The 12,859-nt window shown below is 44.8% G+C and overlaps 1 protein-coding gene across 4 annotated transcripts in view; it reads right to left on the bottom strand.

The window, feature by feature from the left end:
- Window positions 1-12,859, bottom strand: part of PPP4R3B (protein phosphatase 4 regulatory subunit 3B) — a 245,534-nt gene that overhangs the window by 92,173 nt on the left and 140,502 nt on the right. For all 4 annotated transcript variants that reach the window (XM_030196214.1, XM_030196215.1, XM_030196211.1 and 1 more), the window contains exon 7: window positions 5,457-5,573. In XM_030196214.1, the coding sequence (XP_030052074.1) occupies window positions 5,457-5,573 (117 nt within the window). The remainder of the gene's footprint in view (window positions 1-5,456; window positions 5,574-12,859) is intronic.

The following is a 12,859-nucleotide window of genomic DNA, read 5'->3' as shown; positions in this document are numbered from 1 at the left end:
CTCACAGCGAACGATGGCCCATCACAAGGGCATGAACTCATAAAGGAAGGAATGCACATCCTCCTGGAGGGAATAAACTCATCCTCCTTATTGTATAAGGGGAGGGGAACACACGCGCCTCCTGGAGGGAATCACACATCCTCCCAACACACTGGAGGGAATGAACTCATCCTCCTATTTATAGAACTGGAGGAGAACACACGCGCCTCCTGGAGAGAATCAACACATTCTCCAAAAAAAACATGCTGGAGGGAATGAACACATCCTCCTAAATTTAAACTGAACATGAATCCTGAAGATTGTTTTCCAACTTTCTCCCAAGGAAGGAACTTCAGGAAATTAGAACAGAACCTGAAAAACAGATTCACAGCATACAATCATACAGGGAGGGCTCATGGCTTCATCTGCTATGACTAAAGGAAAGAAAATTACCAAGGTAAGAACCTAATTTTCCCTTCCTTGTCATCAAGCAGATGAAGCCATTAAGTATGGGATGTAACAAAGCAATCCCTAGATAGGGTGGGAACAAGCCACACCACGCGCTAGCACTTGTGCACCAAAACGCGCATCCCTCCTGGCAGCCACATCCAGCCTGTAATGTCGGGCAAAGAAGAGCTTAGAAGCCCATGTTGCTGCACTGCATATCTCTTGACGAGAAAGTGCTCCAGTTTCAGCCCAAGAGGAAGAAATCGCTCTAGTAGAATGTGCCTTAAAGGCTACAGGCGGAACCCTGCCGGCCAGCAGATAAGCTTAAAAGATAGTTTCTTTGAGCCAGTGGGCAATAGTTGAAAATCAGGTCAAAAACCTCTGTTCCAGCGTCTCTGCGTTTAAAAACACGACGCGACTTTTTTTTTTTAAAGCTGTGAGGAAAGCAGAGGTATTGAAGACTCCGGAGGCTCAGATGAGTGGGAAAGGCAGGGAAAGGGCGAACCTATATGCCTGCATCCACTGTTGGTGGGTAAGGACAGGGAAAGCAAGGCAATATGTCCACATCCACAGAGATATGGGTAAGGCAGGGAAAGGGCTAACCTATGTGCCTTTAAAGTGAAGCTGCTATAGCCTCCAACACCCCGGTTAACAACTGGCAAGCCAGGAACCACCTCCAGGCAGATTTTTCTGGAGCTCGAACAAGCTGCAGCCACCCTGCTAAGGGAGATAGAGAATACTGAAGAGGCAGTGGAGCTAGCTTGCCAAGAGGGCACTGTGAAAGTTTGAGTGCTCTCTATCTCCCCTGCTGGTTGATGGACATAACCCATACGTAATGGCTTCATCTGCTTGATGACAAGGAATATGAAGCCTGCTGTTTTCGGGGAATACCTGCTACAGGTAAGTATCTTTGCTTTCTCCGAGGACAAGCAGGCTTCTACCTTCTCACAAGTGGGGGAATCCCTAGCATCTAGGCTCACCAAAAACAACACTGGTCAACTGGGCCTCACAACGGTGATGACATAACACAGATTAACCTGAAATTATATACAATCTGAATGAGTGTGAAGCCTGGAACGGAATAAAATGGGCCTAGGAGAGTGGATTTGGATTGTAGACCCCAAACAGGTTCTGCAACACTAACTGCCCAAACTGTCGCGTCGGGTATCCTTCTCAAGGTAGTAGCGAGATGTGAATGCGTGGACTGAAGACCACGTCACAGCCTTGCAAATTTCTTCAATGGAGGCTGACCCCAAGTGGGCTACCGACGTGCCAATGGCTCTGACATTATGAGTCGTAACATGACCCTCCAAGATAAGTAAAGGAAATGCAATCTGCCAGTCAAATTGAAATGGTGTGTTTCCCGATGGCGACCCCCATCCTGTTGGAATCAAAAGAAAAACAACTGGGCGGACTGTCTGAAGGGCTTCGTCCGCTTCATGTAAAAGGCCAATGCTGTATTGTAGTCCAAGGTGTGCAAGCTGCTTTCACTTGAGGTTGGGGAAAGAATGTTGGCAAGACAATCGACTGGCTCACATAGAACTCCAACACCAAGTTCGGCAGGAACTTAGGGTGCGTGCGGAGAACTACTCTGTTGTGATGAAACTTAGAGTAAGGAGCATCCACTACTAAGGCCTGAAGCTCACTGACTCTACAAGCTGAAGTAACAGCCACCAAGAAAACGACATTCCAGGTCAAGTACTTCAGATGGCAGGAATTCAGTGGCTCAAAAGGAGCTTTCATCAGCTGGGTGAGAATGACATTGAGATCCCATGACACTGGTGGAGGTTTGATAGGGGGCTTTGACAAAAGCAAACCTCTCATGAAGCAAACAACTAAAGACTATCCAGAGATGGGTTTACCTTCTACATGTTGATGATAAGCACCAATTGCAATAAGGTGAACCCTTATGGAGTTGCTCTTGAGACCAGACTCTTAAGTGTACAAGGAATTCAAGCAGGGTCTGTTTAGGGCAAGTTAAGGGGATCTAAGTCCTTGCTTTCAGAAAACCTCCTCCATTTAAAAACAACACCTTAGTGGAATCTTTCCTGGAAGCCAGCAAGACATGGGAGACCCTCCGAGAGATCTAAGGAAGCAAATTCTAGGCTCTCAACATCCAGGCTGTGAGAGCAAGAGACTGGAGATTGGGATGTAGAAGTGACCCCTCATTCTGAGTAATGAGAGTCAGAAAACACTCCAATCTCCATGGTTCTTTGGAGGATAATTCCAGAAGAGGAAACCAAATCTTCCGCAGCCTTCGCGGTCTTGCTTGAGTTTAAGCACAGTTTTTCCTACTAGAGCTATGGGAGGATACGCATACAGAAGACCTGTCCCCCAATTAAGGAGTAAGGCATCCAACGCTAGTCTGTCATGGGCCTGAAGCCTGGAACAGAACTGAGGGACCTTGTGGTTACACTGAGTGACAAAAACATCCACCAAGGGGGTGTCCCACGCTCAGAAGATCTTGCAGGCTATGCCTATATTGAGAGACCACTCGTGCGGTTGCATTATCCTGCTCAAACTGTCGGCCAGGGTATTGTTTGTGACCACCAGATAAATGGCCCAAAGAAACATGCCATGTTGGTGGCCCTGCTTCTTGATGTAATACACTGCAACCTGATTGTCTGTTTGGGTGAAAACAATTTGGTGAGACAGCCTATCTCTGAAAACCTTTAGAGCGTTCCAGATCGACTGAAGCTCCAGGAGACTGATCTGAAGTTTCATTTCCTGGGTGGACCACGTTTCTTGAACTCCCCATCCCAGGAGAGATGCATCCATCGTCAGCACTTTTTGTGGCTGAGGAATTTGGAATGGAAGTCCCAGAGTCAAACTGGATCAAATTGTCCACCACTGAAGAGAGCGTACAAGTTCTGGGGACACCTGGATGACATTTTCTAGACTCCCCATTGCTTGAAACCATTGAGAAGCCAGGGTCCATTGAGCTGATCTCATATAAAGACAACATACATTATGGAAGCCATGTGGCCCAACAACCTCAATATCTGCCGAGCTGTGATCTGCTGAGAGGCACGAAACTTGGACGCAAGCGAGACTAGATTGTCCTCTCGCTTTTAGAGGAGGTAGGCTTGAACCCTCTATGTGTCGAGCAGGGCTCCTATGAACTTCAAGCGTTGGACAGGGTGGAGATGGGAGTTGGGGTAGTTTAAAACGAACCCTAGTAGCTTCAGCACCCGAATAGTCATCCGCATTTACTCTCGAGCACCATCCTCCGAGGTGCTCTTCACAAGCCAATCGTCTAGATATGGGAACACATGGACTCCCAGTCTGAGTAGCAATGCTACAACTATTGTTAGACACTTGGTGAAGACCTTGGGAGCTGATGCGAGGCCAAAAGGCAACATGTGATACTGAAATTGATGCGTTCCCAGCCAAAATCGAAGATCCTTCCGGTGGGCTGGATGTATCGGGATGTGAATATATACATTCTTTAAGTTCAAGAGAGCATAGCCAATCGTTTTTCTGAATCATTGTGCGAAGGGTGCCCAGGGAAACCATCCTGAACTTTTCTCAGACTAGAAATCTGTTCAGAGCCCTTAGGTCTAGGATGGGATGCATCCCCCCTTATCTTCTTCTGTAGAAGAAAGTACCTGGAATAGAATTCCTGCCCTTCTTCCCCTGGTGGAACTGGTTTGACCGCATGGGCCTTTAGAAGGGCAGAGAGTTCCTCTGCAAGTACCTGTCTGTGCTGAGAGCAGAATGAGCTCTCGGTGGGCAATTTGAAGGTTTGACATGCCAGGGCATATTCGAGATGAACTATGCTAGGGCTATACAGCTTGGAGAAGAGACGGCTGAGGGGAGACATGATAGAGGTATATAAAATAATGAGTGGAGTGGAACAGGTGGATGTGAAGCTTCTGTTCATGCTTTCCAAAAATACTAGGACTAGGGGGCATGCGATGAAACTACAGTGTAGTAAATTTAAAACAAATCGGAGAAAATGTTTCTTCACCCAACGTGTAATTAAACTCTGGAATTCGTTGCCGGAGAAAGTGGTGAAGGCGGTTAGCTTAGCAGAGTTTAAAAAGGGGTTGGACGGTTTCCTAAAGGACAAGTCCATAAACCGCTACTAAACGGACTTGGAAAAATCCAAAATTCCAGGAATAACATGTATAGAATGTTTGTACGTTTGGGAAGCTTGCCAGGTGCCCTTGGCCTGGATTGGCCGCTGTCGTGGACAGGATGCTGGGCTCGATGGACCCTTGGTCTTTTCCCAGTATGGCATTATTTATGTACTTATGCTCTGCTGGAGCCAGTCAAACGTTTGCACCTTGCTTTGACTGTGGAGCAGCAGGGGCCTTAGGCGCACACTGTTGACATGGACCTACCATATTGCTCTGGTAGTCTCGTGGCATGTTGGGGCAGGCGCAATCCCCATTCACTCCTGCTCACGCCATTTTTGTAGTAAAAATGGTTGCCATGACTTCCAGTGGCCAACTCCCGAGTTTGATTCAGGAGGTTGTGGTGGCTCTTTTGGGACTGGAACCAGCACCAACCCCAAAATGGCTGCCATAAGATTGTGAGACTGCTCCTGGATGTCACGGCAGCCATTTTTACTATGGACACAGTATGGACAAGTGCGAGTGGGGATCACTCCTGCCCCATGTGTCACTAGACAGTAGATGGGGGAGGGGGCTACCAGTACAGGAGGGGGGTTCGTCTGTTCAGGTAAGGAAGGAAGGAAGGAAGGAAGGAAGGAAGGGGAGCTCTGATGGTTTTCGGGGGGGGGGGGGGGGGGTAGGCAGTAGCAGTGGCCGCAGAGGAAGAGGGACAGCACAGGGAGGAAGGGAATGGGAAAAATGCTGGACACCACGGGGGTGGGTGGAAGGGAGAGAGATCTCAAATACCAACCAAGATTCAATTTTTGGTGCCCTTTTTGGCCAAAAAATATTGATTTGTATTCGAGTATACATAGTATTTAGTCCTATACTGAATACTGCCATAGGAATAGTATTAGAAAAACCCGTTAGCATAAGAAGCTTCTCAAAACTATGAAAACTTTTATTACTTACATCGTCACTTTGCTGGGCTTCTTGCATAACAAATTCTCGGACCATGGAGGGACTAAATTCTACTAGATATGAAAATATATCTGTAGCAGCAGTTCTGACCTGTAAATCATCCATACCCTAGAAAAAAATCAGTATGCAGTTAATATCAGTATAACACTTTGATTGTACATATCAGTACAACAACAACATTGCAACAGGAATGCACATTTTGAGATATTTACTGCCAAGTAACTAACGCAAAAAAAGATGTACAGGGGAAATTATCAATGTGTTATTTTACTGTTAACCTCAATTATTAGTAACTGGGTCTCACTGCGTAAAATGAGACCTGTGGTAAAATAAGTCTTAACAGAAGGCCACATTGATAAATATAGCCCATAATGTTGCTTTAAAAGACTCTTGTAAACGTCTTGATCAACGCAATAGAAGTGTTGTAATAGCACTAAACTAATTCTTGTGATTTTCAGACAAGATCTAAACTACATTTCCTGCTTTCCATGAAAGGAACCAAACTGTAAAAAAAAGAAAATCTGGTTATTCTAGCCAAAAGGCTATGCAATCTCACATGTAGGCAACGTGGTCTGCGTTACCTGGTCTGAAGCTTGTATCAAGCATGCGCGAGCGCCTTCCTGCCTGCTAATCGAGCGCGGGACCAACAGTACAATACTTTAGCATAGGGGAAAAAGAAGACAACTCTAAGGGGAGGTAGGATGGCATGTTAGAATATATAGCCTGCTGTCCTCAGAGAATACCTGCTACAAGTATCCTCGCTTTTTCCGAGGACAAGCAGGCTAATATTCTCACATGTGGGGAATCCCTAACTACCAGGCTCCCTGGAAACAACCACCAATGACAAATTGCACCTTGCAATGGTGAGATCAGCATAGATGAACCTGAAACCACATGCAAATCATTGAAAGTGTAGCCTGGGACAGGATAAAAATGGGCCTAGGCAGGTGGAGTTGGATTCTAGAACCCAAACCAATTCTGCATTATCATCTATCCAAATTGACTGTTATGTTGGGTATGCTGCTTAAGGCATGTTACTTGAAGCAGGAATGAGATATAAATGTATGGAATGAAGACTACATAGCAGCCAAGCAAATTTCCCAAATGGAGACTAACGATGAAGCCAGGGCTCTGACATTGCAATTCATATGAGGATTCTGATGCGCAGACCAGCCTGGGAATACAGAAAAGAAAATAAGTTGGTAGCCAATTAGAAACTGTGTGTTTCCCCGAAGGCAACCTACTCTGATTGGGATGAAAGGAAACAAAAAGATCGGGAAATTGTCTGTGGTGCTGAGGCCACTTAAAGGAAAAGGCCAATGCCCAACTGCAGTCCAAGGAGTGCAATGTGCGCTTGTCAGAAGTACGGGACTGTGGGAAGGATGTAGGCAGAACCCTGACACAAGCTGAGGCAGGAACTCTGGATACATGCGGAGAAACACTCTACTGCAATGAAATTTACGGTAAGGTGGAACCCTGAAGCCCGGGCCAATTCGAGAGGCATGGCAGGCGGAAGCACCCTCAGCGCTGATGCCTTCTGAACAAAGCCAGCCAGGAGCTCTGCGAAGCAAGGCCCAAATGTCCCCATAGAGGGGAAACCGGGAAAAGCTGTGATGTCGTAAGTACATAAGTATTGCCATACTGGGAAAGACCAAAGGTCCATCAAGCTCAGCATCCTGTTAACAACAGTGGCCAATCCAGATCACAAATACCTGGCAAGATCCCAAAAAAGTACAAAACATTTTATACTGCTTATCCCAGAAATAGTGGATTTTCCCCAAGTCCATTTAATAACGGTCTATGGACTTTTCCTTTAGGAAGCCGTCCAAACCTTTTTTAAACTCCGCTAAGCTAACCGCCTTTACCACATTCTTTGGCAACGAATTCCAGAGTTTAATTACATGTTGAGTGAAGAAAATTTTTCTCCGATTCGTTTTAAATTTACTACATTGTAGCTTCATCGCATGCCCCCTAGTCCTAGTATTTTTGGAAAGCGTGAACGCTTCACATCTACCCGTTCAACTCCACTCCCTCTATCATATCTCCCCTCAGCCACCTTTTCTCCAAGCTGAAGAGACCTAGCCGCTTTAGTCTTTCCTCATAGGGAAGTTGTCCCATCCCCTTTATCATTTTCGTTGCCCTTCTCTGCACCTTTTCTAATTCCACTATATCTTTTTTGAGATACGGTGACCAGAATTGAACACAATATTCGAGGTGCGGTCACACCATGGAGCGATACAAAGGCATTATAACATCCTCATTTTTGTTTTCCACTCCTTTCCTAGTAATACCTAACATTCTATGTGCTTTCTAAGCCGCAGCAGCACACTGAGCAGAAGGTTTCAACGTATCATCAACGATGACACCTAGATCCCTTTCTTGGTCCATGACTCCTAACGTGGAACCTTGCATGACGTAGCTATAATTCGGGTTCCTCTTTCCCACATGCATCACTTTGCACTTGCTCACATGAAACGTCATCAGCCATTTAGTCACCCAGTCTCGTAAGGTCCTCTTGTAATCCTCCCGCGATTTAACGACTTTCAATAACTTTGTGTCATCACCAAATTTAATTACCCCACTAACTACCCTTCTCCATTGAGAATACTGACCATTTAACCCTACTCTCTGTTTTCTATCTTTTAACCAGTTTTTAATCCACAATAGAACACTACCTACTATCCCATGGATTAAAAACTGGTTAAAAGATAGAAAACAGAGAGTAGGGTTAAATGGTCAGTATTCTCAATGGAGAAGGGTAGTTAGTGGGGTTCCCCAGGGGTCTGACAGTATAGAGGGAGCTGAGCCTCACCGCAGGCTGAGGGCCATGTGGGATGAGTGGAGAAGCATGGCAGGCACAAGCACCCTAGAAGCAGATGCATTCTGAAAAAAGCAGCCAGCATCTTATGGAACAAAGTGCCTGGCTCTGATCCTCAGAGACTCATGCAGCGGCACCTGCTGGATGTTCTTCTGGCATAGACACCTCGCACTGTGCATCGAGGGAGATCGTTGCCGATATTTCTTCTAATTATGGGTTTCCAGATCCTTGGCACAGATGCCGCCACCGAAACCTCGTGTCTCCTCGGGTCGGTGCTCACTTGGTCCGGGGGGGGGGGGGGGGGGCTTGCATATTGGTTGGCGTCAAGGCAGGTGCCAATGCACCTGATGCAAAACTGCAGATATCGATGCCATCATTAAGGCTTCGGACTTGGCTCCAAAAAGCTTCCTTTCAGCCATTCTGGCTTGGACCTGAAGACACAGAATACGGTTAAGAAGCGGTATGTTCAGACCTCAAACACGGAAAAGGTGAAGAAAGAGTAGCTGTGCCAGAAACAGTCCGAGTGAACTGGAAACAGCACTGTAGCAACTGGGAAAAACTTGATGGTGCCTCAAAAAGGACAAGCGCCAGAGAAAAAATAAGGGAAAGACTCCAACAGGGCTCAGGCCTAAGTGCGGCCTACTGACCACGGTAAATAAAAAAAAAAAAATTGAATGGGAAGAAATTGAACCCAAAAGAGGTAACAGAACTAAAGAAAATTTTAAAAAACAAAACAAAAAAGAAGGCACAAAAAGCAACTCTGAGCATTACCTGTGAGAAGAGAAGGAAAAACGTGTCCTCTCCTCACCGCAGAGAAAAAAAAAAAAAAAAAAAAAAAAAAAAAAAGAGTCCCGCACTCGTGCACATGCAGTGGAGCGTGACTTGTGCTCCAAAGAGCTCTGTAAAAGCTCAATACAACCTCTGAACCGGGCAACATGGACCGTATTACCCACATGTGAGAATATTAGCCTGCTTGTCTTCAGAGAAACTCCAAACACACTGAATCAAGCTTTTATTAAGCTTTCCTTTACTAGATTAGTAACTGGTCAACTATGCAAAAAGGATTCAAAGGGCTCAATCTGTTTAGCATATAAATAGCTTTATGAGCATTTATCGACAATATGCAACAAAAATCAGATGTAGGACATGTGGTCTTAATATTTCTGCTTGAAAAGTTGGCAGCATTTTCCATGGCAGATCATACAACTTTACTTTAACAGTTGATGGAATAGTGGGAATCTGTATTAACTAGCTAAACAGTTTCCTAGATGACAGACAGTAATAGGTCCGGTTTAAGAATTCCGTATCTCATTTCTGGATTCAGATATACAGGTACTTCAAGTTTATGTTTCTCCCCAATATTGAAAAAACTCCAGGCAATACAAAATATCACCAAACTCTATGTCATGCATGTAAGCTCTATCATGTTTCGCCTCTGTTCCAAAAATTTGATTGGCTCCCTGTTGAAAAGCTTATATTCAAATTGCTCACACTCACTTTTAACAGAGACTTGGTTTTCTTGAGTATCTTGCAACTAACCATTCCATATTCCCCACCCGACTCCTCCAGTCAATAAATGCCCACCATCTGGTCCTCCCCAACCCCAAAGATGACCAGCTCGAATTTACCAGTCATCCTTTCTTCTTCATGTCCCCTTTCTATTGGAACTTCCTTACTCTCACGCACATTCCAAACTCATTTAAAAACTTTAAAATAACTTAAAACCTGCCTACTTATACAAGCATTTAATTTACATAACTAGGGGTACTGAGCCTGCATCAGTGTTTTCCTTCCCTCTAACTCTTTCTTAACCCCCCCCCCCCCCCCCCCAGTCTTACCCTCCTCTACCCTATTCCCCCTTCTTCACTATTGTCTAGCAGAATGATCTATTTTGAATGCAAGAATTTATTTCCTGTCCAATATTGTAGCTCTTTTCTTACCTTTTATATAGTATGCAAACTGCCCAGATTTGCAAGTTAGCTTGGGCGGAATAGCAAGTCTTAATAAACTGTAAACCATTAGCATCAACCTTCAGTCTTTTGGGAAGATTCTCAAGTCATTTGGTATAAAATACCACAAAGATGACACTCGGCTCTATACATCAGTAAAAAACGGTCTGAAGAGCAATTTGATCAAATGTCTGAATTTGTGGAAGCTATAGGAATCTTGGTTAATAGGAAAACAATTATTGATAAATCATAAAAGGGCAGATATTATGTGTGGGAAGACCACATAATGAGGTAGTCAACACCAAAATACTAAGTCTAAAAATGTCAGGCTCTTAAACACGGATAACCATATTGATTTGCTTTCAAAGGTAGCATTTTTTCAACTTAAGCACATTCATTAACTTAGACTATTACATCACCTTAAGATCAATGCAACACCCTTTTATAAAACACTGTCTGTAAAGAGTATCCATAAGCTGCAAATGCTATATAATACAGTTTCTGGATTACTGTTAGGTATTAGGTTATTACATACTTCCCCTATGCTGAAAGAATTGCATTGGTTGTCAGTTCAGTATTGCATGAAGTTCAACAATTTGAGATCAATTTACTTGACCTGGTATTTTATCATTCTTTATAGATATTTAGATACAAACTGGCTAAGTTGGACATCTCTGCATCTGCCGTCCAGAGCTTAACTACCCCCGTGCCCTCTCTCTGTTAGCCCCCTGGCCTCAGAAGGCTGAGGTTACCTTGCAGTCGCTCATATTGGAAATCCTTCAGATCAAGGAACTCTTCAAAGACAACTGTGATGTAGAGAATGACACAGGAGCGGGTAGCTGTGGTAAACCGCGATAAAGAGAAGATACCTGTAGCAGGTATTCTCAAAGGAGAGCAGGCTTCATAGTCTTGTGTGTGGGTAGACACCGATCTGCGTCGTCTGGTCCGGCATTTATGCCCAAGTAAAAAACCAGAGCTTTGTGAAGCGTGAGCTGCGCTCCACTGCGCATGCGTGAATGTCTTCCCGCCCGCCCCAAGAACGCTGTTCCTTCAGTTTAATTTTAAAGCAAAATAAGGAAAATAAAATAGTGAAATAGACAACTCCAAGGGGAGGTGGGTGGAATGGTGAGAATACGAAGCCTGCTCTCTTTGGAGAATACCTGCTACAGGTAAGCATCTTCGCGTTCTCTGAGGACAAGCAGGCTCTCATATTCTCACGTGTAGGGAATCCCCTGCATCCAGGATCACCTAAAACAACAAACAGTGGTCAATTGGGCCTCTCAACGGCAAGGACATAACACAGATTAACCTGAAACTATATACAATCTGATGGAGTGCAGTCTGGAACAAAATAAAACAGGCCTAGGAGGGTGGAGTTGGACTCTAGACCCCAAACAGAATCTGCAACACTGACTGCCCAAACTGACTGTTGCGTCAGGTATCCTGCTCAAGGCAGTATTGAGATGTGAACGTGTGGACTGAAGACCATGTTCCAGCATTGCAAATTTCTTCAAAGGAGGCCGACTTCAAATGGGCTACAGACACAGCTGTGGCTCTGACATTATGAGCCGTGACATGACCCTCTCTAAGGCCAGCCCAGACTGGGTATAAGTGAAGGAAATGCAATCTGCCAGTCAAACTGAAATGGTGCATTTCCCAATGGTGACCCTCATCCTGTTAGAATCAAAAGAAAAAAAAAAGATGGGTGGACTGTCTGTGGGGCCTTGTCTGCTTCATGTAGTAGGCCAATGCTCCCTTGCAGTCCAAGGTATGCAAGTTGCTTTCGCCAGGATGGGCATGAGGTCAGGGAAAGAATGTTGGCAAGACAATCGACTGGTTCAGATGAAACTCCAAAACCACCTCCGGCAGGAACTTTTTATTTTATTTATTTTCTTACATTTGTATCCCACATTTTCCCACCTATTTGCAGGCTCAATGTGGCTTACATTGTACCGAGGAGGCGTTCGCCATCTCCGGTAGAGAAACAAATACATGGAGTTGCTGTGGCCGAATAAGGATCGTGTGTTAGAGACACATTGGGAATCATAGAGAGGAAGAGTTATGCATAGTCTATTACAAGCTTTGGTATCGTTGTGTTGCAGGGTTTAGGCACTTACGTTGGGTCGATGGGGTATGCCTTTTTGAACAGGTTGGCTTAGTACCATTGATTGTATCAAGCTGCGAAATGTTTCCCTCGGGAAGAATGGTTTCACTTGTTAGAGTTTCCACATTGCGTGGAACATTTTCTTAGTTGTAAAGTTAACTTGGCTCTCAAGTGTAAGATTACGGTTGATGATAACACCGAGGATTTTCAGGCTGTCTGAGATAGAGTGTAGCTTGGGGTGAGTGCGGAGAACTACTCTGTTGTGATGAAACTTAGTATAAGATGCATCCACTACTAAGGCCTGAAGCTCACTGACCTTACGAGCTGAAGTAACAGCCACCAAGAAAACGACCTTCCAGGTCAAGTACTTCAGATGGCAGAAATTCAGTGGCTCAAAAGGAGCTTTCATCAGCTGGGTGAGAACAACGTAGGGATCTTATAACACTGGTGGAGGTTTGACAGGGGCTTTGACAAAAGCAAACTTCTCTTGAAGCGAACTAAAGGCTGTCCAGAGATAGGCTTA

Source organism: Microcaecilia unicolor, chromosome 3, assembly GCF_901765095.1.
Source record: "Microcaecilia unicolor chromosome 3, aMicUni1.1, whole genome shotgun sequence".
NCBI classification, from domain to species: domain Eukaryota; kingdom Metazoa; phylum Chordata; class Amphibia; order Gymnophiona; family Siphonopidae; genus Microcaecilia; species Microcaecilia unicolor.
The sequence above is the reverse complement of the archived record's forward strand: the minus strand, read 5'-3'. Positions and strand labels throughout refer to the sequence as shown.